The sequence below is a fragment of the Heteronotia binoei genome, chromosome 18 (assembly GCF_032191835.1).
Source record: "Heteronotia binoei isolate CCM8104 ecotype False Entrance Well chromosome 18, APGP_CSIRO_Hbin_v1, whole genome shotgun sequence".
NCBI lineage: Eukaryota > Metazoa > Chordata > Lepidosauria > Squamata > Gekkonidae > Heteronotia > Heteronotia binoei.
The window spans coordinates 33,138,149-33,165,348 of record NC_083240.1 but is presented as its reverse complement, the minus strand read 5'-3'; the positions used below and the strand labels follow the sequence as shown (position 1 = coordinate 33,165,348).

General features: G+C 46.0%; 1 protein-coding gene across 1 annotated transcript in view; it reads right to left on the bottom strand.

The window, feature by feature from the left end:
* The window catches only part of GALNT17 (polypeptide N-acetylgalactosaminyltransferase 17), a 340,476-nt gene that overhangs the window by 4,730 nt on the left and 308,546 nt on the right, over positions 1 to 27,200 (bottom strand). Inside the window, exons 7-9 of the mRNA XM_060259462.1 lie at positions 25,903 to 26,088; positions 22,006 to 22,143; positions 17,580 to 17,675 (exon numbers count right to left, since the gene is read on the bottom strand). Of these exons, the coding sequence (XP_060115445.1) occupies positions 17,580 to 17,675; positions 22,006 to 22,143; positions 25,903 to 26,088 (420 nt within the window). The remainder of the gene's footprint in view (positions 1 to 17,579; positions 17,676 to 22,005; positions 22,144 to 25,902; positions 26,089 to 27,200) is intronic.

Genomic DNA, 27,200 nt, shown 5'->3' with positions numbered 1-27,200 from the left:
GGAGGTCCATCAGTGGGGCCAGGACACTAGAAGTCCTCATACCATTGCCCCTCCCAAGCACCAAGAATGCAGAGCATCACTTGCCCCAGACAGAGAGTTCCAACCACCATATATCCCTCTGTTGTTGCAAGAACCTCAGCTGCTATATTGGGGAGTGAGGAGAAGTGCAGCAAAGCCAGAACCTGCTTGCAGTAAGAAAAAATTAGCAACATGAAGCAAAGCCACTCAAAGAGTGCTTTCACACATGCTGAATAATGCACTTTTAATCAACTTTCAATGTGCTTTGCAGCTGGATTTTACTATGTGGAATGGCCAGGGCTTTTTTTGAGCAGGAATGCATAGGAATGCAGTTCTGGCTGGCTTGGCACCGGGGGTGTGTGGCCTAATATGCAAATGAGTTCCTGTTGGGCTTTTCCTACAGAAAAAGCCCTGGGGAATGGCAAATCCCACTTGCAAATGATTGCTAAAGTAAATTGAAAGTGCAATGTTTAGCATGTGCAAAAGTGTCCTTATAAGTCTCCTCGGGTGCAGAAGTGAGACACTTATTATGTGAAGTCTATGTACACACACACAAACACTCACACAGATTGGCAGCTGGCCCAAAGAAAAACGTCCTGTCCCTTTACTAGAGTGAATCATAGCTCTACGGCAGGGGTGTCGAATTCATTTGCTATGAGGGCCGGATCTGACATAAATGAGACCTTGACGGGACGGGCCGTGTTGGATTGGGCCAAGCTATGTCAGGCTGAGCCATGTGTGAACCTATTTAAGATTAGGTAGCAGACCAATTGGAAAGGAAGAAATAGAGCTGGCAATTAATGCAATGAAATTGGGAAAAGCACCCGGTCCAGATGGTTTTACAGCAAAATTTTATTAAATCCTCATGGAGGCCCTACTACCAAAACTTCAGAAGTTAATGAATGCTATAAGAATAGACGGTAAAATACCTAATACTTGGAAAGAAGCAGTAATTTGAGTAATTGGAAAGACACCATGAACGTAAAAAATTACAGACCAATTTCTTTACTTAATAATGATTACAAAATATATGCTAGAATATTAGCAGAATGCCTTAAACAGCATTTAAATAATTTTATTAAAGACAAACAAGCAGGATTTCTTCCCAGGAGGCAAATTAGAGATAATATTAGAACGGCTATAGACATTATTGAATACTATGAGAACCATCCTGAAAAAGAAGTAGCATTATATTTTGCAGATGCAGAGAAAGCATTTGATAATGTGCATTGGGACTTTATGTTTGCAGTGATGGAGAAATTGAGACTGGGAGAAGATTTTGTAAGAATGGTGAAGGCGATATATACTGAACAACAAGCAAGACTCTGTATAAATGCAGATTTGACAGAAAAAATGATAATCAGTAAAGGAACAAGACAAGGTTGTCCTCTATCTCCATTGATATTTATAATGACTTTAGAGGTATTGCTTATGCAAATCCAAGAAGATAAAGAGAAAGAGGGACTGAAATTGAAAGTTTTTTCTTATAAATACAGAGCGTTTGCAGATGATGTAATGTTTATAAATGAAAATCCAACTCAAGTTACACCACTGTTGCTTTGTAAGATACAAGAATATGAAGAATTGGCAGGCTCCTATATAAATAAAGAGAAGTCAAAAATTTTGTGTAAAAATATGGCAAAGAATAAACAGGAAGAACTACAAAGTCTAAAAGAGTGTGAAGTGACCTCCAAAGTAAAATACCTAGGGGTAGAAATTACAACAAAAAAACATTGACTTGTATAAAAACAACTATGAGAAGCTTTGGTGGAAAATTGATGGAGACTTGTTAAAATGGAATAAGTTGAACCTGTCTATACTGGGCAGAATTTCTGTAATTAAAATGAATGTGTTACCAAGAATTATGTTCTTGTTTCAAACAATTCCAATTGTGAAGGATAATAAACAATTTAATAAATGGCAAAGGAAACCCTCAGAATTTGCATGGGCTGGCAAGAAACCAAGAATTAAAATGAAAATTTTGACTGATGCAAAAGAAAGGGGAGGCTTCCAACTTCCAGATTTAAAGTTGTACCATGATGCAGTTTGTTTGGTGTGGATTAAGGAATGGATGACGTTACTAAATAGAAAATTACTAACATTAGAAGTCCATGGGAACGTTTTTGGTTGGCATGCATATTTGTGTTATGGGAAAAGTAAGATGGATGGCTTTTTCCTACATCATTATATAAGAAGTAATTTGTTAACAACTTGGTTGAAATACAAAAGATATGGGACGAGAGGAAACCGCTTTGGATTGTGCCAACAGAAGTAATAAAGTTATATTCAGATATTAAGGAAGAGAAATGGTAATCTTACAAACAACTATTAAAAATACATGGCGGTAAAGCGGAATTAAAATCGGCAGAAGAATTAGAATATAAGTATAATTGGTTTCAATTGCAACAAATTGGTTTCAATTGCAACATATTAAAAATGATGGAGTAAGACAAGAACAAACAGAACTGGAGAGAAATCTTTTTGTTGGGATTACAAAAGGAAAAATTTCCGAAACAAGATAGAACAATAATTTGGTACATGCTTTCAGCTGCAAGGAAATTATATGTGCAGATGTGGAAGCAAGACAAAATACCAGAAAAGTGGGACTGGATTATGAAAGTTATGCATTGGAGTGAGATGGACAAGTTTACAAGAATCTTAAAATAATATGATATAGAGAAGTTTAAAAATGAGTGGAGAAAATTTCAGAAATATGTTGAAAAACAACGGAAGGTTAAAGGACATTTGGTGATTTTTGACAATAGTTGAATGCTAAGGGAATAGTAAATGGACTACAGTTAAAAAATGTGACTATGGGATTATACCTTTTTTCTCAATTTAGTTTAGTTAAAAATGAGATTATGGGAATATGTAGTTCTTCAATTTTATTTTTATGATAAGGACTAAGGACTAAAGGATTATAATGAAGATGAATTATAATCATAGTTAATGGTTTTTTCCCCTTATTTTTTATTATAGTTATAAGATTTTTTTATGAAGATTCTTAAAATGTTAAAACTATCTTTTATTTCATTTTAGTATTTTAATGCACCGGTGGAGGTCACGAAAAGGGGGGGAGGGAGGTGGAAAATGTAATGTATTGGTATGAAATTTTTAATAATTGATGAGTATTAATATAATATGTTACAGAATAATAAAATTGTTTTTCACAAGATTAGGTAGCAGAGACAAATACAAATATAAAGAGCACAGACAAACACAAATATATATTTTTTAAAAACTTAAAACATGCTTAAAACGTTAGCACTCATTGGTCTTAAAGGTGCTTTCTTTGTATTTCTCCCATGGGATTCAGGGAACTGGGCAAAGAAAGCTCTGGCTCTTTCCCTCCCTTCCCCAGGGACTTGGAGGGGGAGCCTCTGTCAATAGAAGGAAGAGAGGTTTGGCACAGTAGCTCTGCTATGTGATTCAGAGAGCCTGGCAAAACATGCTATTCCTTCCCCCTTCCTCCCCAAGGGAGGAACCTCAGCCAATGGAGAGAATAGAGGCTCACTCTGGGGCTCCCATGCGATGGAGCAAGCCTTGCAAAGCAAGCTGTGATGCAGAAGGAAGCAAGAGCGAGGGAGAAGGAAGCAGATGACAGCCAGTTGCTCAGGGGCCTGATAGGAGCCCTCTGGGGGCCCGATTTGGCCTCCGAACTGCATGTTTGACACCCCTGCTCTATGGTGTGTTTAAAATACAACAAAAAAACAATCCTGAATGTGGTTACACACACACACACACACACACACACCATAGAGCTCCTATTCACATTCTGACCTTGCTTGCAGAGATATTTGGACCATGAACAACAGCAATCTGAAAAAAAAAAAAGATTTTTGATGGCCCTAATTTATTCTGTTAATGAAGGGGGAATTGTCTAGTTAATGATCTGGCCCTACTTCTTGTGTGTGTCTTAAACCTCAGGTCAGAAATGTTGTATTTGGAATAATTTTACTTTTATGGTATGCATTTTAATAATTTGCTCCGCTGAGGAAGGCCTTGTGGCCAAAATATATTTGGTTTTAATAGGATTTTAAAACTATTTGTAGTTAATTTAGCCCGGTTAATTTATTATATGTAACCCATTATTGTTTATAGACTCGGTGTGTGTGTGTGTGGGGGGGTAGCTGTGTTGGTGTGAAGCAGCAGACCAAAGTCTGAGTCCAGTGGCACCTTTAAGACCAGCAAAGCTTTATTCAAGATATATGCTTTTGTGTATAAGCTTTCTCAAGAAAGCTTAAGCACAAAAGCCTATCCCTTTAATAGGACTCTGTTGGCCTTAAAAGCCACTGGACTCAGACTTCGTCCTCCCATTATTTATTCAGCAAGAATTTGTCATCCAACAGGCATAACAGGCCCATAGCTACAGGGGGCCCCAGGGGGCCTAGACCCATCCTTTCAACCCCCCATGCAACCTTATGGCCCCTCCTTTGGAGGGCCCCCAATCTGTCCCCTTTGCTCACTGCCTCTCTGAACAAGTAGTAGCATCGCGGCAGGTCTTTTCGCTTTTTTCTCTCCCCTTTCCTAACACACCTTGCAGAGCAAAGGGAGGGGGGAGAGACTCAAGAGGTCTCTGTCTCTCTGAGAGACGGGTGCATAAGAAAGGGGCAGGGGGAGCAGAGCTGCTGTAACTGCCCAAGCGAAGGGGGTGCGGGGTTAGCTTGTGGAACTCAAGGCAGTTTACAGCGCTGAGAACCAGTTTGAGAGCCAGTTTGGTGTAGTGGTTAAGTGTGTGGACTCTTATCTGGGAGAAACGGGTTTGATTCCTCACTCCTCCACTTGCAGCTGTTGGAATGGCCTTGGGTCAGTCATAGCTCTAGCAGAGGTTGTCCTTGAAAGGGCAGCTGCTGGGAGAGCCCTCTCCAGCCCCACCCACCTCACAAGGTGTCTGTTGTGGGGGAGGAAGGAGATTGTGAGCCGCTTTGAGACTCTTTGGAGTGGAGGGCGGGATATAAATCCAATATCTTCTTCTTCTTCTGAGAATCCAGGGCCACCAAACCGGGTGGCCCCCTGGCGCTTCCAAAGAACAAACCCTGTGGTGAGCCCCACCAAACATGAAATCCTGGCGATGGCCCTGCATGATAAGCTGGAAGAGCTGAGGACTTTCGATGAAAGGGCAGAATTAAAGTGCAGGGTATAAATGATAAATATATTACTGATTTTGCGCCTCCCTGTGATTCCACTAACAGTAGCTTCTGCTCCAGTGCAGAAGGCAGATCCTTCCCCCGGATCAGAGAAAGTTTCTCACATCAGTAGGGTTGCTAGGCTTCCCACCCCCCCCCGCCCTGGCGGGGGGACTCCAGAATTTATAGCCTCCTCCCCCGCTCTTCAAAAGTCCAGAAGCGGGGGGGGGGGGGGGGGAGGGGAACGGCGCCAATTTCATGCCACTCTCCTGGAGAGAGCCTGCCTGATTCCCTGCACCCACCGAAGGCTCGGCACTGGAGTCCAGTCATCACCCAGGCATGCTAAGAAAGAGCCTAAAAAGAAGGGAAGGGGGGGGGGGGTGGCGGCTGTCCTGTCCTGTTAGTAAGGAAGATTTGTAGAACCTGCGCGATTTGTAGATCTCATTGCTCAAACGGTGGTTGGTGTGTAAATAAACATTCCTTCCAGGCACCGAGAGAGGGGAGATCTAGCACACATTTTCTCATCACACAAACCTGCCCTGTGCCTTCACTACAGAACAGAAAGGCATGAGGTGTTCTTGATGAGATTTTGAATGATGCATGAACTGATAAACTGCCTTGCCCTCAACCTGTCAGCAGCAACTTCTGCAGAACTTTGCAGTAGAATACTTATTGAGAACTTTTGGGGTTGCTTTGGTTTTAAGAAGAAAAGCCTCTCTTCCAGAACAGGAATTGCAGTGGGTGTGTGTGCAGGCAAGGAGTAGTCTTCTGACGCTGTTTTGCTCTGCGACTAAGGTGCTTTCTACAATGATTTAAGGTATTGGTTTAGAGTGCTTAAGTTTTCGTTTTATGTGCTTTTCAGCCGGGCTGGGCTAAGCACAGTCCCAGCCTTGTGTTCTTGTGGAGACTGTTTATTTTTTCATTGTCTTATCTGATTTATTGCCTCCTCTGCTTTTATTGCCTTTGGCTACCCCATGTTCAGCTTAACTTTAGTATATGCTGGCCCGGGTGTCTGGAACATTCTGAAGAAATTTGTCTTAATTTTTAAAACCTTGCTAAAACTTTGAACCCAGTGGCACCTTTAAGACCAACAAAGTTTAATTCAAGGTATATTTTTTCATGTGCAAGCATACTTATTCAACTCATTTCCAGATTACAGAAGTCATTTTCACTTGAGAAAATGGGTGTTAAAACTAACCTATTTTTATCTGCTAGCATTGTTTAGCTGAGTTAATTATCTTGCTCTCCTCCCCCCCCTTAAGATATAGCAGGTTTTTTTATCACAACAAACACACCAAACAAACCAATCCTATAACAACTGGGGGGAGGGATTTTCCAGGTAAAGATCAGATAGTTTGACAGGAATTGTATTTTTTGTGAAAAAGAAGCAATATAGTTTATTGCATTATGAATATGTTGGTTCTAGATGACATTTAAACATATTTTTGAGCAATGTTTCCTCTAAGCTGAGTTAGTGTGAGCTAGTTCAGTTTTTAGTCTCCAGCTCACACATTTTTGTCTTAGCTCAGGAAAAATGGCCCCACATGAAACTAATTTATGCAGGAGCTCATGACTTCAATGCCAGTAGCTCACAAAGTAGATTTTTTGCTCACATGACCCCACAGCTTAGAGGGAACATTGCTTCTGAGTCTCAAGTGTTCTAAATGCAGTACTGCAGATATTGTTTTGATATTGTGTTCTTTTCTAATCCCACTAAATGGAAAGACGAATAACTGATACTTGAAAGTATTTCCTGGAATTATGGCATATCTCCAGATTACAAAGTCAATTTCTACTGGAGAAAATGGATGCTTTGGAGGGTGGCCTTTGGGAGCATTGTAATCCCCTGAGTTCTGTGTCCTCCCCAGGCTCCACCTCCAAGTCTCCAGGAATACCCCAACCTGGAGCTGGCAACCCTACTCCTGCCTCTGGTCAGTGACAGGTCCTGGCAACCCTAGAGCTATTCTATTACATGATGGTAACCAAAGCTGCTTATTAGGATTTTTGGTAGGGGTGATATATGCAAACCTCCACTCCCAATTGCTAGACATAGAGGAGGACATAATATGCTCTAGTGCGCATATAAGAATTTTCTCTGGTGTGAATTATCTTAAGCTTCCAAATTGCCAAGTTCCTGAAGCATAAAGAGCTACAAATTCTTTTTTGTGGCAAAGGGAATGCAACTGAGAAATACCTGACCACAGAATTACCAGAGGTATGATAGAGCTACTTAGTCTTGTAATTGTGTTTGACCTGAGAAGACAGCAGTAACTAAGACTTACTAGGTTGGGAATGGCTTCCACTGTTTAAGGGGGAAGCCCATATCTGTTTTGAATTAAGTGACATTATTTAGCAAGCTTTCATCCAAATTTGTCAATTAGAATCTTATCATTTGAATTGAGTCTAGCACTAAAGTCTCTCTCCCCCCCCCCTTTAGAATCAGGTGTGCTGGAGTATCTAATAAAAGTTCTTCAATAAAAAATTCAGATTAATTACAGCACTTTGCTATATCTGATCATTTTTGCTGGGGAGAGATATATACATTTAGTATTAGAAGAGACCCCATTTTGAAGTGTAGGAGGATAGCCATTGCCCATGGGTTTGAATTTTTTAGATGGACACATTCAATTTAAGTGATGTAGAAATTAGGATTCCTAAACCCCCGTGAAGGGTTTTAGAGGTGGGGTTTGATGCAGTGTGCTGGAAGTGATATAGAGGAGTGAAGCTCAGGAAGTGACATCACTTGACCTTTGACTTGGAAGTGATGTCACTTCCTTGCTCCTGGCTCCACCCCCAAAGTCTCCTGGCTCCACCCCCAAAGTCCCCAGATATTTCTTAAATTGGACTTGGCAACCCTAAGGGTTGCCACAGGTCTATGTTGGAAAATACTTGGAGATGTTGGGGGTGGAGCCAGGAGAGGGTGGGGTTTGGAGAGGGGAGGGGCCTCAGCATGGTATATTGCTGTAGAGTCCACCCTTCAAAGCAGCCATGTTCTCCAGGGGAGCGGATCTCTGCCAGCTGGAGAACAGTTGTAAAAGCAGGAGATCTCCAGGCCCCACCGGGAGACTGGCAACCCAATTCTGCCAGGAAAGCACACAAGCACGACAAGAGGCGAGGCATGACTTTGTCGCTCCATTCCCTGGCAGCTGGCATGCAGAGCTGGTAGTGGAAAGGGCTGTCAAGTCACAGCTGACTTAAGGTGACCCTCGTGGAGTTTTCAAAGCAAGAGAGGAGCAGGGGTGTTTGCCACTGCCTGCCTCTGCCTAGCAACTCCGGTTTCCCACCCAAGTTCTAACCATGGTCTTCTGAGGGGTGACAAGATTGGGCTATGCTGGGTAGGGTTGCCAAGTCCTCTTCATCCCCCGGCGGGGGAGATTTGTGTGTGCGATGTGCGTGCGTGTGACGAAATGACATCACCTGGAAGTGACGTCATCAAAACGGTGGCACCCATGTGGGGCTGCTCTAGGCGTTTCCGGGAAAACTCTATGGTTTTCCCAGATGCTCTAGCTATTTGGGAGGTTAAAACTCTATTGTACCATAGAGCAGGGGTGGCCAACGGTAGCTCTCCAGATGTTTTTTGCCTACAACTTCCATCAGCCCCAGCCATTGGCCATGCTGGCTGGGGCTGATGGAAGTTGTAGGCAAAAAACATCTGGAGAGCTATCGTTGGCCACCCCTGCCATAGAGTTTTACCTCCCAAATGGCTAGAGCTTCTGGGAAAACCACAGAGTTTCCCTGGAAATGCCTAGAGCGGCCCTGCATGGGCGCCGCCGTTTTGATGATGTCACCTCTGGGTGACGTCATTGCGCCAGCAATTCAGGGGGAGGTTCCCCCACTGGCCCAATGTGGGCCAGTGAGTTTGGCAGCCCTAATGCTGGGCCATCCAGGTCACACTACAGCTGCACCAGTGTTTCCTCTAAGCTGCAGAGCCTTATGAACAAAAATTCTACTTTGTGAGCCACTGCATAAATTATTGTGCTCTGGGGTCATCCTTCCTGAGCTAAGACAAAAATGTGTGCGTGCTGGAGGCTAAAAATCTGTGAGCTAGCTTCCACTATCTCAGCTTAGAGGGAACACCAGGGCTTTCCTTGAGCAGAGACGCACAGGAACGCAGTTCCGGCTGGCTTGGCACCGGGGTGTGTGTGGCCTGATATGCAAATATGTTCCTGCTGTGCTTTTTCTACAAAAAAGCCCTGTGTGAAATAATGGTGATGTCATGGGGTGTGGCTTAATATGCAAATGAGTTCTTGCTGGGCTTTTTTTAACAAGAAAAGCCCTGGGGAGCACTGAGCTGCATTGCCTCTAAATGTGGGGATATTCTCATTTACTTATTTATTTGGAAAGGGAATATACCGTTTCTCGAGAGATCGGCTTGAGGCAGCTCACCACTAAAGCAATGCGACAAAATCAAAGAAACCAGGGGTTTTAGAAACCTCATTTTTTACAAAATTGACCAGCCAGAAAAAAAAATCCATAAACCAATCATGAAGCTAGAAGAAAACAAAATTGCTTAAAAATAAAATGGAACCCCTCAGTTAAAGCCCTGGATAACATGAAATGTTTTGGCCTGGCACCTAGAGGTAAGTCAGCTGTCATTCCTCACAAGAATATAAAAAGGAGCTCTGTTGGATTGGAAATGAGTGCTGGGAAGCCAAGCCACAAGAAGGGCACAAAGCCTGATTCTCTTGTCTGTATCTGGCATCTGGTACTCAGTGGCCCAACTATGTCTGCCTATGGCAGTTCTGTTTTGCCTAGTTCTCCCTAGGGTTGCAAACCTCCAGGTGTAACCTGGTGATCTCCTACTATTACATTTGAATTCCAGGCAACAGGGATCAGTTCCCCTGGAGAAAATGGCTGCTTGGGAGGGTGGAGTCTATTGGCACTGAAGTCCTTCCTATCTCCAAACTTTGACCTCCCCTGGCTTCACCTCCCCAGATCTCCAGGTATTTCTCCACCCGGCACTGGCGACCCTACTCTCAGCAGTGGCATGAAAGCCTCCTATCTATTCCAACTCCCCCCCTCAAGTTAGATCCATTTGTTTTATATATTTTTTTAAAGGTAAAGGTCGTCTCCCATGCAAGCACCAGTCGTTTCCGACTCTGGGGTGATGTCTCATCACAATGTTTTCACGGCAGACTTTTTACGGGGTGGTTTGCCATTGCCTTCCCCAGTCATCTACACTTTTGCCCCAGCAAGCTGGGTACTCATTTTACTGACCTCGGAAGGATGGAAGGCTGAGTCAACCTTGAGCTGGCTACCTGAAAACCCAGCTTCCGTTGGGGATCGAACTCAGGACGTGAGCAGAGCTTAGGACTGCAGTACTTCATCTTTTACACTCTGCGCCATGGGGCTCTTCCTTTTATATTTGCTCCCCATTGAAAATATGTGGGTTGGAGCCAGACAATAATTTCTAATGGATCTGCCTACAGCCTACTGATTTCAAAAAAGAAAAAGAAAAAGAAAAAAAAAGGGGTGGGGGAGAAAAAGAAAAAGTTCCTGAGGGATAAAAGCCCCAAAGGAATAATATAAGGGTGTATGTGTCTGCATTCCAGAGCCCCGTGGTGCAGAGTGGTAAAGCTGCAGTACTGCAGTCTGAGCTTTCTGCTCATGACCTGAGTTCGATGCCGGTGGAAGCTGGGTTCAGGTAGCTGGCTGAAGGTTCACTCAGCTTTCCATCCTTCCGAGGTTGGTAAAATGAGTACCCAGCTTGCTGGGGGGAAAGCATAGATGACTGGGGATGGCAATGGCAAACCGCCCCGTAAAAAGTCTGCTGTGAAAACGTTGTGAAAACAACGTCACCCCAGAGTCGGAAACGACTAGTGCTTGCACAGGGGGACTACCTTTACCTTTATGTGTCTGCATTAGGAAAGAAAATCAGTGAAAAAATGAGAATCTAGACTGGATCCAACCCTGCATCATAAACTGTTTTTAAAGGCATCTCTGCAAATCAATGGCACTTTATTTCGACAAGGATCCTAAGATCATTCTTAGGATCTGCAAAATTTGTTTCACTCATAAGAGGCCATGTTGGATCAGGCCAATGGCCCATCCAGTCCAACACTCTGTGTCACACAGTGGCCAAAAAAACTAAGTGCCATCAGGAGGTCCACCAGTGCGGTCAGGAAACTAGAAGCCCACCCACTGTGCCCACTACCCCAAGCACCAAGAATACAGAGCATCACTGCCCCAGACAGAGAGTTCCACCAATATGATGTGGCTAATAGCCACTGATGGACCTCTGTGCCATATGTTCATCCAATCCCCTCTTGAAGCTGGCTATGCTTGCAGTCACCACCACCTCCTGTGGCAGTGAATCCCATATGTTAATCACCCTTTGGGTGAAGAAGTACTTCCTTTTATCAGTTCTAACCCGACTGCTCAGCGATTTCATTGAGCGCCCACGAGTTCTTGTATTGTGAGAAAGGGAGAAAAGTACTTCTTTCCAGGCAACTCCTTTTAACGCATCTAAAAAGAAGAACTCAGTGTCTTCTGGTGCTCAAGATTCGCAGATCAATGAGCTTCTAAGGGTAGAAAGGAAAGGGACTTTGTTTTCAAATAACTGTATTTTGGATTTAAGGACCAACTGAAAATTACAGTGGATACGGGAAGGCACTGTGGCTCAATAGCAGAGCATTTGCTTTGCCTGCAGAAGGCCCCTCCCCCCAGGTTCCATACCTGGGTAAAGGGATTAGGTAGCAAGTGAGGTGAAAGACCTCCAACTGAGATCCTGGAGAGCCACTGCCAGTCAGCGTAGGCCAGTGGCTCCCAACCTTTTTCGCACCGGTGGGGGTGGGGGTGCTGGGGGTTTTGCTGCCCCAGGCTGCCCCCAAGCCCACACCTTATCCCTGCCCCCCATGGGGGTCTTTAAATAAGGAGTAGGCAAAGGTCTCTGCCTGACTCTGAGGTCCCGTTGCTAACGGGCCACAGGCTGGTACTGGTCCACGGCCCGGGGGTTGGGGACCCCTGGTGTAGACAACATACTCTGTACAAATCTGCACATCTGAATGTCCTTGGCCAATAAAAAACATACAGCCAAAGTCTGGGTGAAGAGGAAGTTTATTGCAAGAAACAGAAAGCGAAGCTAAGCCCAAGCCTGCATACTAAGCTGCTCTGACTTCTTTCAAAATGGTCACAATCTAATATACCCTTGATGACACGTTGGCACATGTTAGCATATATACCTTAACTGGTAGTTGATCCTAACAGATCACAATACTGATCCTGTTAGACCAGTGGCTGAACTCAGAATAAGGTATCTTCATAGGCATTTCTGTGGACTCTTATCTGGGAGAACCGGGTTTGATTCCCCACTACCCCACTTGAATCTGCTGGAATGGCCTTGGGTCAGCCATAGCTCTGGCAGAGTTGTCCTTGAAAGGGCAGCTTCTGTGGGAGCTCTCTCAGGCCCATCTACCTCACAGGGTGTTTGTTGTGGGGAAGGAAGATAAAGGAGATCTTTGAGACTGTGATTCAGAGAGGAGGACAGAGTATAAATCTTCCTCCTCCTCCTTCACTTCTTTGCAGTCTAATCCTCCTTTTGATCTAGGGATGCCAACCTCCAGGTGGTGGTTGGGGTTCTCCAGGGATTACAACCAATCTCTAGGTGACAGAGATTACGTCACCTGCAGAAAATGGCCATTTTGGAAGGTGGCTACTATGGCACTAACTCCCATTGAAGTCCCTCCCCTGCTCAAACCCCGCCCTCCTCAGGCTCCACCCCCCCCCAATCTCGAGGTACTTCCAAACCTGGAGCTGGCAACCCTATTTTGGTCAACTCTGGCCCCTTGAACTATTGCCAGTGGGTAGGGTTGCCAACCTCCAGGTGGTGGCTGGAGATCTGGGATTACAACTCCATGTGACAGAGATCAGTCCACTTGGAGAAAATGGCCACTTTGGAAGGGGGACTGTGGCATTATTCCCCACTGAAGCCCTTCCTCTCTCCAAACCCTGCCCTCCCCAGGCTCCAGAGGTTTCCCAACCCAGAGCTGGCATCCTCGCAGGTGGTTTAAACCTCTATCTAGTACTGCTCACACGGCTACCGCCTTAAGCGGATGTTAAAACTTGTCGTTTGCTTCAATATGTATCGACCAAATGTTTATTTTAGGGAACACCGTCGCACGTTCATAATAAAAATCTCCCCCTCCCCCTTCTCTCGCTCCGCTGTCTGTCACAGACAGTGGCATACCATGGGCAGGCCAGGGGCAGGGGTCTGCCCGTGGTGCCAGGAGGCACTCAGGCGAGTGGCTTGAGCATCCTGCTAACTCACTGGGGCTGGAGTTGTGGTGCACCAAGGTTCAAGGGCACCACTGGCACCTGTGCCGGTTGGATGCAGGCTCTCGTTGGGTACAGCTGCGCACCTGGTGCCTCCTGGACCATGAGATGCGCCCCTTGTACACCCTGCACCTAGCCCTCTGCTGCAAGCGCTACTCAGGCCCGTAGCTACAGTGGAGCCCAAGGAGGGCCAGGCCACTCCATTCAACACCCCCACTTCCATCTGTATGGCCCCTCCATTGGAAAGCCTCCGATCTGCCCCCTTTGCTCACCGCCAGTCGCCACAGCTCTGAAAAAGTGCAGTGTTGGTACTGTAGGGGCTTCAGATCGGCATGGGGTGGGGGGTGGGGGGAGAAGCCAACTTGCGCCAGATCCCCTGGATCCGAGTTAGACAAATTTACTGAGTTACTTTTACGGAGTTAGACAAAATGAGGGGGGGCGGCTGTCGCTTTACTTGAGAAGCAGAGAAAATGTTTAGGGCTAAACTGGGTGGCCCCCTGGCTCCCCCTCAAACAAAAAGTGCTGCTTCTGGCCCCACCAAACATGAAATCCTGGCTACGGCCCTGGCGCTACTTATCCTTCTCCACTGGCCTGGCCCTTGACCCGAGTGCACCATCTGAGCTGGACTTGCTGACCACTGCCATGCTGCATGCCAATGACAACTTGCCATGCATTGTGCCCTTGCCCAGCCAGGTGGTGACACGGCTCTGCATTAGGGTTGCCAAGTCCAATTCAAGAAATACCTGGGAACTTTGGGGGTGGAGCCAGGAGATGTTGAGGGTGGAGCCAGGAGCAAGGGTGTGACAAGCGTGATTGAACTCCAAAGTGAGTTCTGCCCATCACATTTAAAGGGACCGCACATCTTTTAAATGCCTTCCCTCCATTCGAAATAATGAAGGATAGAGGCACCTTCTTTGGGGGCTTATAGAACTGGACCCCCTGGTCCAATCCTTTTGAAAACTGGAGGGTGTTTTGAGGAGAGACACCGGATGTTATGCTGCAAATTTGGCGCCTCTACTTCAAAAAACAGCCCCTCCCCTCCCCCCCCGAGCCCCAGATACCCACAGATCAATTATCCATTATACCCTATGGGAATCAGTTTCCAGCAGACATCACTCCCCCACCCCCGCTTTCTGATGACCCTGAAGCAGGGGGAGGGCCTCCAAACCAAAGGATCCCCTGTCCCCACCTGGGGATTGGCAACCCTCCTCTGCATGGAAGAGACACTGGCACTGTAGGCTAGGGTTTCCAATCCCCAGGTGGGGGCAGGGGATCCCCCGGTTTGGAGGTCCTCCCCCTGCTTCAGGGTCCTTAGAAGGAGGGGGGAGGGGAGGGAAATGTCTGCTGGGAACTCTGTTATTTCCTATGGAGATTTATTCCCATAGAAAATCATGGAGAATTGATCCACAGGTATCTGGGGCTCTGGGGGGGCTGTTTTTTTGGGGTAGAGGCACCAAATTTTCACTATAGCATCTAGCACCTCTCCCCAAAATACCCCCCCAAGTTTCAAAAAGATTGGACCAGGGGGTCCAATTCTATGAGCCCCAAAAGAAGGTGCCCCTATCCTTCATTATTTCCTATGGAAGGAAGGAATTGAAAAGGTGTGCCGTCCCTTTAAATGTGATGGCCAGAACTCCCTTTGGAATTCAATTATGCTTGTCACAGCCTTGATCTTGGCCCTGCCCCTAATGTCTCCTGGCTCCACCCCAAAGTCTCCTGGCCCCACCCCCAAAGTTCCCAGATATTTCTTGAATTGGACTTGGCAACCCTACTGTAGGCCCAGGTCTGGTAGGCGTGGGCGTAGGATGCCAATGCCCATGCAAGCTGCACTTCTTTGCCGCCTGCCCACCCAGTGCCCATTTTTTGTGGTGCCGTGCAGCAGGCACACGGTATGGGTGCACTCCTTGCTCCCGGTGTCAAATACCTATGCTAGGTACGCCGCTGATTAGAGGAGCTTAATTTTTCAGTGTTTCTGTGCAGACAGATAACCACGAGGCATTTAAAAAAAAGAGTCACTATGCAAATGATTAGAGGGGAAAGAAGCCAATCCCCTGATGTCTGACGAAGGGAAGAAATGAAAATTGGAAAGAGCAGGAAGAACTGAATGACGCTGAGCTGGTTTGACAGGCAGCTGAAGGAAATGAGCTTCAGTGTGAAATTTTAAATTCAGAACAGCAGACAGGAGAAGAAAACACCCTTTTGGGACCCCCCCGCAAGAGAAATACATCTTCTTGCACACAGTTTTTTTAAAAAGTAATTTATCAGTCTAGTACTTTCTTATCCTGCCTTTCTGAGCAAGAGGTCAGGTCTCCCAGTTTGTCCTCACAACAATCCCATGTGAGGTAGGAAGGTGAAAAGAGAGTCAGTGGCCCAAGGATGCCCTGTGAGTTTCACAAGGGAGCATGGATTTGGAATTGGATCTCCCCCCCAATATACCACAATGGCTTTGAAGAAAAAGTTTCAGCTTTGCCATGGAAGCTCACTGGGTGACTCTCTCAGCTTAACCTACATCTCTGGTGTCCTGTGAAGATAAAACGGAGGAAGGGAGAATTAAGTTGTACACTGCTTTGGGTCTTCACTGAGGAGAAAAGTGCAATAGAAATAACCAGGGCTTTTTTGGTAGCAGGAGCTCCTTTGCATATTAGGCCACATACCCCTGATGTAGCCAATCCTCCAAGAGATTACAGGGCTCTTAGTACAGGGCCTTCTGCAAGCTCTTAGAGGATTGGTTACATCAAGGGTGTGTGGCCTAATATGCAAAGGAGTTTCAGCTACAAACCTCCCCCCCCCCCTGCTTAACATACCTCACTGGTGTCCTGTGAGGATAAGATGGAGGAAGGGAGAATAACATTGTACACTGCTTTGGGTCTTCACTGAGGAGAAAAGGGAGGTAGAAAACATCTAAACGAATAAGTAAAAAAAAAAGTCTGAACGGGGAGGGGGGGGGACATCATTCTCTTTTGTCCTGTGCTCTCCAGATGACCAAGATAAGTTCCCCTGGAGAAAATGGCCGCTTTGGAGGATGGACTCTGTGGCATTGTACCCCACTGAGGTTCCTCCCCTCCCCCCCAAAAAATCTACAGGTATTTTCTAACTCAGAGCTGGCAACTATCCCTCAGGAGCAGTGCCCTGAGGTCCAGGTAGCAAAGCCTGAGAAGGTCAACAGGAGTAGGCAGCCAGGAGTTGGGCCGGAGGCAAGTAGCTGTGGCGCAGGCTTACACCTAGTGGACAAGTTGATCCAGCAAGCCGGCTTCCCCAAGCTTTGGCCTAAATAAGCTGCAAAGTAATCAGGCTCAGCTGCCGTGCTGACAGGTGCTGAGCTCTTGCGCTGCGCTGAGCCAGAAGACCAAAATAGCTATAACTGTCATCCATCGCAACAACCTGGTAAGTTTTGAACATGGGCCAGCTGTCGGCACTGGCTTGTTGTGCCCACGTTGGCAACGGCTGCCCACCGTATTTGAACACAGGCTCAAATATATTTTAAAAATGCTGCTTTTTTTTAAAGAGCAAAGAAATGATGTATATAAACGGGAGGAGAGAGAAATGGACATTCTGACCGAGATCAGATCTGTTTTAATGCACATAGTTTGTGTACATCACAGCATTATAGGCTTCCCAATCCCCAGGTCCCAGCAAGGGATCCCCTGGTTTTACAGGCTTCCCCCCTCCCCCAGCCAGCTGGCCGGCGGGGGAAGCTCCACCCACCCCCACAGCCATTATGCACCTCCAGGAACGATTCCCATAAGGAATGATGGGGAATTGATCTGCGGGTGTCAGGGGCTCTGGGGGGGGGCTGTTTTTTGAGGTAGAGGTGCCAAATTTTCTGTATAGCATCTAGTGCCTCTCCCCAAAATACCTCCCAAGTTTCAAAAGGATTGGACCAGGGGGTCCAATTCCATGAGCCCCAAAAGAAGGTGTCCCTATCCTTCATTATTTTCTATGGAAGGAAGGCATTCTAAAAGGTGTGCTGTCCCTTTAAATGTGATGGCCAGAACTCCCTTGGAGTTCAATTATGCTTGTCACACCCTTGTTACTGGCTCCGCCCCAATGTCTCCTGGCTCCACCCCCAAAGTCCCCAGATATTTCTTGAATTGGACTTGGCAACCCTACAGCATTATTAACAATGACTGATATCTTTTTACAGTAACTAATACAAATTCTGACCTGGGGGCCCCACCCGTGGCATGGATACAGGATCGCTGTGTGGTTCTCCTGCGGTCCTTGGTCCAGGCAAACATCTTTCACTTTGTTGTTGCGGAGCTGTAAGAAACCAAAAAGCAAAATAAATCCAGGCACCGTTCTTAAGCCCTAATTTGGAAAGAAGAAAAGGGGAAGAGAAGGAGGAGGAGGAGATTGGATTTATACCCTGCCCTTCACTACCTGAAGGAATCTCAGAGTGGCTTACAATCTCCTTCCCTTTCTCTCCCCACATCAGACACCCTCTGAGGAAGGTGGGGCTGAGAATGCACTGAGAGAACTGCTCTTGAAAGAACTGCTCTGAGAGAACTTGTGACTGACTCAAGGTCACACCAGCAGGTGCATGTGAAGAAGAAGATGAAGAAGATATTGGATTTATATCCCGCCCTCCACTCCGAAGAGTCTCAGAGTGGCTCACAATCTCCTTTACCTTCCTCCCCCACAACAGACACCCTGTGAGGTGGGTGGGGCTGGAGAGGGCTCTCACAGCAGCTGCCCTTTCAAGGACAACCTCTGCCAGAGCTATGGCTGACCCAAGACCATGCTAGCAGGTGCAAGTGGAGGAGTGGGGAATCAAACCCGGTTCTCCCAGATAAGAGTCTGCACACTTAACCACTACACCAAACTGGCTCTCACACCAAACTGGCTCTCCTGTGGAGGAGTGGAGAATCAAACCCAGTTCTCACAGATGTTCATGTCCATGTTCCTAGCCACGACACCAAACTGGCTCCAGCTAGATCGATCTCATCATATCTCGGAAGCTAAGCACAGTTGTCCCTGGTTCGTCCTTGGATGGGAAATCACTAGAGTTGCTACACAGAGACAGGTAGTGGCAATCCGCTTCTGAACGTCTCTTGCCTTGAAAACCTTGCAGGGTCACTGTAAGTCAGTGGTCCCCAACCTTTTTGGCACCAGGGACCAGTTTTGTGGAAGGCAATTTTTCCACAGACTAGGGGTGTGTGTGATGGTCTCGGGATGATACAATTGTGCACTTTATTTCTATTAGTTTGGTGTGGTGGTTAAGTGTGTGGACTCTTATCTGGGAGAACCGGGTTTGATTCCCCACTCCTCCGTTTGCAGCTGCTGGAATGGCCTTGGGTCCGCCATAGCTCTCGTAGGAATTGTCCTTGAAAGGGCAGGGGCAGTGGTTTCTGTTGTTGCTGGGGGGGAGGTAAAGGAAATTGTGAGCCACTCTGAGACTCTGAAATTTGGAGTGGAGGGCAGGATATAAATCCAATGTCTTCTTCTTATTATTACTACATTGTAATATATAATGAAATAATTATACAACTCATGGCCCGGTTGCTAACAGGCCATGGCCCAGGACTGGTCCACGGCCTGGGGGTTGGGAAACCCTGCTGTAAGTCGTCTGACACTTGACAGCATTTTCCTCCATCACCATGGTTCTTAAAAAGAAATGCATGTAACCAAATGGCTTCCAATGACTGCCATTAATAGGAATGCAATTGGTATTTCAAAGTCTGCATTCCCTGCAATGTCTGTGTCCATCCATCTACTGTATTTCATATATGTCCCTAAACAATTTTATTTAATGGCTCTATTTTCAATCAAACACTTCTGAGGGGAAACAGTCATGGGAGCTGGAAGATTGCTGAGTCCTCTGAAATGGTAATCTCTGGAGGGCTCTCGTATGAGGAACACAGTACCATTTTGACAAAACGGCAAAATATACATTCATAAATAATGATTTTGGAATGAAGCTGTCAAAAAAGGGGACATCAATGGAAACTATTTAATTGGGGTTTAGTAGAAATTCCATTGCTCAGATCTTTTTCCAGGCTGTTGAACCAGCAGGTGATAAATATACCTTCACAAGTATTACATTCAGTACTAGAAGGCCTAGAATAAGTTATTTTCTGGATAATGCTTTTTCAGCCCTGGCTCCAGCCTGGTGGAACTCTCTGCCAAATACCACTCTGCAGAATGGTATTCAGAGTTGTTTCACCAGGTTTTGGATGAGGACAGCAAGCGTTTCCATCATGGCTGGCACCCCCCCTCTTCTCTCCCATCTTTTTTGCTTAGGCCTCCTCCTCACCCTGGTTGCGAGACAGTGACCCAGTCTGGAGCAGGTTCAGAACTGAATTAGTGATACCATCTAGAACAGGGGTGTCAAACATGTGGCCCAGGGGGTCGAATCAGGCCCTTGGAGGGCTCCTATCAGGCTCCTGAGCAATTGGCTGTCATCTGCTTCCTTCTCCCGCTCTCTTGCTTCCTTCTGCATAACAACTTGCTTTGCCAGGCTTGCTCAATTGCACAGGAGCTACAGAGCAAAGCCTCTATTTTCTCTATTGGCTGAGACTCCTCCCTTGGGGAGAAGGGGGGAAGGCAGAGCTTGCTTTGCCAGGCTCTCTCAATCCCACAGCAGAGCTACTGAGCCAAGCCTCTCTTCCTTCTTTTGGCTGAGGCTCTTCCCCCTCCTGGTCCCCTAGGGAAAGGAGGAAAAAGCCAGAGCTTCCTTTGCCCAATTCCCTGGAACCCATGGGAGAAATGCAAAGAAAGCACCTTGAAGATGTACTGCTAATGTTTTAAGCATATTTTAATGGTTTTTTTTTTAAAAAAAATCTTTAATTGTGTTTGTCTGTGTCCTTTATAAAGTTTATATATCTGCTACCTAATCTTAAATAGGTACACACATGGTTCAGCCTGACATGGCCTAGCCTGACAAGGTCTCATTTATGTCAGATCTGGACCTCATAACAAATGAATTCGACATCCCTGATCTAGAGCATGCATTTTCAGGTCAGAAGAATGGCTCCAGAAGAGAAGAAGTACCTCCTCCCACTGCCCCCCTCCATGGTTGTTGGCTACACCACACTTCTCCACGCCTTGCTGAATCAGAAGGCAGCCTGGCAACCTCTGAAGTCCTTTCCACCTGAAAGATGCAGAGATTCCAGATGGCCACTTTGTGGCCCTGCCAGGAGCGGGCTGGATTTGTTCTTGAGCAGCTTTCCAAATTATTCTCTACAGACCTTGCGACTGAAGGAAAGTAGGACACAAAGAAAGATCAAGGACATTTTACTCCATCAAAAAAAGTATCTTAAACCATATGGGTATCAGCCAGACAATGAAGGACATCTCAGCGGTAATTAACAACTCCGCAGCTACCATCCTGGCACGACGGAACCTGGGACTGCGTCCTCATAGACAAAGCTGTGCATCAAATACATCAAGGAAAGAACAAGGACAGCTCATCCCAAATCACACCTGCGTGAACGCGAGTGCGTGTGTTAAGAACTGTCAAGTCACTTCTGACTCATGGTGACCGTATGAATTAATATCCTTCGAAATGCCCTGTCGCTAACAGCCTTGCTCGGGTCTTGCAAACCAAGGCGTGTACCTTCTTTTATTGAATTAATCCATCTCATTTGGGTTCTTCCTCTTTTCCTGCGGCCTGCAGCTTTCCTTGCAATTTTTGTCTTTTCAAGTGACTCTTGTCTTCTCATAACGTGACCAAAGTATGATAGCCACAGTTTAGTCATTTTAGCTTCTAGGGAGAGTTGAGGCTTCTTTTGATCTAGAACCCACATTTGTGGGGGTTTTCCTATATCCAGCGGTCGTTTTGTAGAAACATAGGTGATGAAGCTCATCCAGGGATTGTTATGCAGCTGCACCTACTAGTCAATGGACGAGGTGGGGAGGAGGAGGGGGAACCCTCAGAAAGGTTCAGGAGCTGCGCTCCTGTGAGCTCCTGCTGAATCCAAGGCCTGCCTATATCCATAAAACTCTTGTCCAATACTTCGACCATCCTACTACAGAGGTAATGGTAACTACTTTGTTATTTTAGTCAGGGTTCCAGCAGGAACTCATTTGCATATTAGGCCACACCCCTGATGTCAGCATTATTTCACACAGGGCTTTTTTGGTAGAAAAAGCCTGGCAGGAACTCATTTGCATATTAGGCCACACCCCCTGACACCAGGCCAGCCAGAACTGAGTTCCTGCTTTTAAAAAAAGGCCTGATTTTAGTTAGTCTTAGCAGTACACAAGCCCGCACATTTTAGTGTCCTTTCCCAATTGAGCACTTCTAAAATGACCATTTATTATCAATGTTGTTATTGTGCCTTTGGTCCTCTCATTTACTTCCTGACTGCACTGTTACCCTTCTTTAGATATGATTTGGTAAAATTCCCATAAATAAAAAAAGTTAGAGAGATGAAATCATAATTTGCATCTGCCATGTGTCTCATTATGTTCAATGTGATGCCTCGTGGCCAGCCAAAATTGGGCTTCTCTCCAGTATTTCCCCACAGAGCTCATTAGAAGCAGATCAGGAAAAAAAATCCTCTGGGCAAGATGGAATATGTAATTCAAGTCCACCGTAAGTCGACAGTATTCATTAACTTCAACACAGGGCTTGTTTGCTCTTAATTACCTCCCCGTATGCAACGGTGTTGTTGTATCGCCTCATTTCTGGGTAGACGTGGTCCAAGTACCACTGGAAGTTCTTGCATTTCAAGCTTTTCCTTAGTGCTTTTCTCTCTGAAACATCCCCAATATCAATTCCTGGATTCTGAAAGAGAGACATTTGTTATGACATTTTGCCAATTTGGTAGCTATGTTCAGGGCTTTTTTTGTAGAAAAAGCCCAGCAGGAACTCATTTGCATATTAGGCCACACCCCGACTTCACTATTGTTTCACTCAGGGCTTTTTGTAAGAAAAGCCCAGCAGAAACATATTTGTATATTAGGCCACACCCTCTGATACCAAGCTGGCCGGAAGTGGGTTCCTGCTAAAAAAAAAGCCCTGGCTATGTTCCTGAAATTCACTGATTTCCAGTGTTATGGTCCAAAGATCATATGAAAATATAACTTGCCTTATACTGAATAATGCCACTGGTCTACCAAGGTAAGTAGCATCTACTCTGACTAAATGCAAATCTCCAAGATCTTGTGGAGGTCTTTCATGTCACACACTTTTGTCTGGAGGTCTTTTGCACCACCCATTTTGACTCAAGATGCCGAGGACTGAAGCTAGATTCTTCTGCATGCAAAGCAGATGCTCTATCAATGTGCTCAACTAGGGTTGCCAGGGCAGGATGGTTGGGGTGGGGGTGTGAAAGCAGCATCCTGAGAGAAAAATGGAAAAAAGTCTTCATCTACTTACAGTTAGTACCTACCATAAAGTTACTGGTGATTCCTAGACTTACCCAAAGGTAGCTCTAGGTATCGTTGGAAACTCTATGGTAAACCCAAACATTTTTACCATAATGTTTACAGCTCTACGCAGGGCTTTTTTTGTAGCAGGAACTCCTTTACATAATAGGCCACACTTTTCTGATGTAGCCAATCCCCTTAGAGTTTACGGTAGGCCCTGTACTAAGAGCCCTGTAAGCTCTTGGAGGATTGGCTACATCAGTGGGGTGTGGCTTAATATGCAAAGGAGTTCCTGCTACAAAAGAAGCCCTGACGCTAGGAATCGCCAGCTTCAGGAGGATTGTGGGAGTTCCATTGCCGAAATGGACAGGCGTGGGAAAATCCTAGAACAGGTGAGACAAACCACCAGCACACTTCAAACTGAAGCTAAGGGTCTCTGTGGCAGACATAACTCCAAAAATAATGCTATATGTTTGAGAACTGGCCACTAGCCCTGGAATGATGATGGAAGTTACAGTATCAAAAATGAAGGGAACTGGAACAACCTGAACCAGGTTACCTTCACAATAGAAAACATGTAATAAGAGAGCTTTTAAGCAACCTGTCAGGTGTCTCAGACCCGCAGCCTGCCATGGAAGGTTGCTGAGTGAGATGTTCACACAGCTCTCACACAGCTATTGTGAGGATAAAATGGAGGGCAGGAGAACTGTGCAGCTTTAGGTCCACGCTGAGGAGAAAGACTGGGTATGGTGTTTGTTACAGATCTAATTTTAAAATGGTATCTAAAAGATTACATCATTTGTCATAGAACAAAGTGGCCTTACAAAGGGCTGTTAGATCTTCCACCAGCACAATAATGAACTGGGAGATGTAACTTCTATTCCACACGTAGAACCACTAAAATAGATTAATATTCCATTACCGTGCATATGAATGGAAGAGGAAGGGGGAAGCATGCTTTTACTATTTTATTCAATCATAGGGAAATATTAACCTCCCCCCCCCCCCATTCATAATATCAACAAAGGTTTGCTACTATACTACTCTCAGGGCTTTTTTTTTGGTAGAAAAAGCCCAGCAGGAGCTCCAGGAAGCTGTGCCACAGTGCGGCTTGGCCCTGTGAGCTCAGCCAGTGAGCCAGGCTCCAGGAAGATGTTGCCACAGCTTTGGGAGAAGGGCAAGAGCCCTGGCCATCCCAGGCGGAGCTGTGTTCCAGCTCAAAAAAAAGCCCTGACTACTCTTAAGTACATCTTGTCACCAAGCAGTCGGGATGAGAGATTCTTGAGACCAAGAAGTGAAAATAAAGGGGCGGGGGGAAGAGGAACATGGGAAAACTAGGTGGAAGGAGATAGAAATGAATGAGGAAAATGTGGAAATGAGGAAAATAAAATAAGGAAAAGAGAGAGAAAGGTCGTTTTATCTTGCTGCAACATTATACCTGTTTGCAAGATCTGGCTGAACCGAGTGCAAGGAAAGGAAGAAAGGAAGGCTAGACTATTATAGAAAATGACCCTGGTTGGCAGGCAGGGTCAGCGAAGGTTCATTGAAGTTTCCAAATGAGCAAACTTGTTGTTTGGAACAAAATTGCATTTATTGTATACTCCAAAGTTACTCCAGCATTATAGGTATTGGAACGGATAGCGAGCAGTTCAAATCATTGGTATTTAACATCTAACATCAAAGCAATAGCATCTACACCCCGATTCCCATAACAAAGGCTGCTCTTGCCTGTGAGAGTTTCACACGGCTTTCCCCCTTATCTTTTCAGTTGGTGGTTACAATTCCCGGCGGCAATGTCCTTGCTGCCTCTAGGGAGGAGGTGAGAGTCTGGCAGACACTCTCTACTTCAAAGCAGGCCTGGCAGCCTTTGATATTCTTGGGAAGCTACTCTCTACATGCCCCCCCTACTGTTGCCCCCCCCTACTGTTCTATGACTACAGGTTAGTGGGCACATATGCATATTGATCAATATGGTTAGTAGTCAGCAGTTAGCAATGACATCAATGAACAGAGCCTGACAGGCTGCAGGCCAGTGGCTAGTGTAGCTTGTCTTGCTCCATGGCTAGCTTTCTTGGTGGCCTTAGCACGATATGTTAGGCAAGTTTGCTTCAATCTTGGAGAAAGGCAAGTCTAGCTGATAGCAGAGCACCTTTTACTGTGCTCAGACTTCCCTGCACCCCTAGTGGCTGAAGCCAGAACTGCATTTAAATAATGGAAAGAAGTTTGGCTGGAAGCAGCAGGAGCTGGCTTCAAGGGCCCTCCAGCTGCCCTGGCCCCCAGGAATTTTGTCACTGTAGTCCCTCTCTGTTGGTAGCCCTGCTTCTGAGTGGCTCTAGGAACCATCACGAACTCTATGGTCAAATTATTTTAATGTTTTTCACCCCATGTCCAGAAAAAGTACACTTCTAAATACCAGTTCCTGGGAGGGAGGCAACAACCTTGGCCTCTTGCCTTTGCTTCTACGGGGTGGGTACTTGGCTGGCCATTGTGGAAAATAGGATGCTGGATTGGATGGACCATTGTTCTGAACCAACAATAGGGTTCTTACATAAAAGATAGGTTCTTACATATTCATCTTCCATTCTACGCCTTTTATTCTCTAAAGCTAAAAGAGCTAGAACTTCTGGCTGCCAGACAATCTTAGGATCTCCTGGCTATACTACACAAACTGCCTTACGATGATGATGATGATAATTATACTAATAACAATCTCTTAACTGCCTCTAGTTTTTACTTTGTTTTCCTCCTTTATGGGTGTTCTTTTTATTTAATGGTGATCTCCTTGGTGAACCCCACCTGAGTTCAAGGTGCAACCTAGTTGAGGGTCATCAGGGCCGGCTCTGCCACTAGGCAAACTAGGTGATTGCCTAGGGTGCCAGCCTTCTGGGGGTGCCGAACTGGGTGCCTCCCATGTGACTTGGTGACATTTTTAGCACAGAGGGGGGCACCAGAAGTTAGCCTTGCCTAGGGTGCCAGACAGTCTAGGGCTGGCCGTGAGGGTTATGATCCATCAGCAGAAGACCAATGTACTGAAACATCTTGTAAAGGTAAGTCAAACTATGCCCAAACTTTTCTTTCGTGTCCTTCCCGTAGAGTTCCGTCTTCTCATCCACAGAGACTAGGCAGGGCATGATGAGAACTACAAAGCACAAGGAAAGAAGATCTGAAAGCATACCTCCAGCGGCAAGTTCCACGCAATGTACACGTGCGATTTGTAATCATCCATCCACACCTCAGCCACCCGCAGGGCGTTTCTCTTTGTGTAGAAGCCAATGTTGTTGTTGTAAGGTTTCTTCTTGCGTTCAATGTGTGCCACTCGAGAGCAGGGGAGGACTTCCATGCTGCCACCGCAGAGCCACACCTGGAGAAAGACAGCCAAAGACATGAAAGCTAAGAATGGAAATGACTGGTCTCTGGGTCTGAATGATCAGAGCGGAGTCTAATGACAGAGAACCGTACAGAGAGAAGCAATCAAAATCAAAGCGAGAGCCTTCGGTGGAAGAACGGGTTAGTTTAATATATTAAAAGCAATTCGATCAACTCGAAACACAATCTGATTAATCAGGAAAGACATTTTGAAAAATCATACAATTGTCGTTTCTGCTTAATGCAGTAGCAATAGGAGGGAGAACAGAGGAAGGGGAAATAGAGCTTGAAGAAACTCAGCTGAGTATTTTTCCCCCACTTTCTCGCCTCTGCAGGTAGTTATAGCTTGGGAACAGCCAGGAGCATGAGAAGAGGAAGAAGAAAAGTTGGATTTATACTCCACCCCTCAATCAGAGTGGCTTACAATCTCCTTTCCCTTCTTCTCCCCACAACAGACATCCTGTGAGGTAGGTGGGACTGAGAGAGCTCTGAGTGAACTGCTCTTGAGAGAATAGCTCTGAGAGAACTGGGACTGACCCAGGGTCACCCAGCAGGCTAAATGTGGAGGAGTAGGGAATCAACCCCACTCTTAACCACTACACCAAACTGTGGATTACAGCTCAGGGTCTTGGCCAATTAGATTGGCCTGTTGAACGGCAGCCCAAGACGTCTCGCTTATTTTGGGTCAGTGCTGGTTCCAGTTTTTTTTTTTTTTTTGGGGGGGGGGAACCTGGACAAACGGCCCAGGCACCATCATGCCCCTCTTTCCAACCCCACACCTTCATGCCTCCACCTGTCTGTGACAAGCCCTCCCACCACCCATGCTGTTGACTCTACCACTCTGGCACTGCCACAAAGAGTACGACCACGGTTCACCAGCACCCATGCCCTTCCTCAGTGCCTCTGAGTAGCTGGGGGGGGGGGCACAGTAAAAACAGGTGGCAGGGGAGTGGATGTAGATGGGGGACAGAAGAAGAAGATTTATATCCTGCCCTATACTCTGAATCTCAGAGTGGTCACAATCTCCTTTACCTTCTCCCCTTCCACAACAGACACCCCGCAAGGTAGGTGGGGTTGAGAGAGCTCTTACAGCAGCTGCCCTTTCAA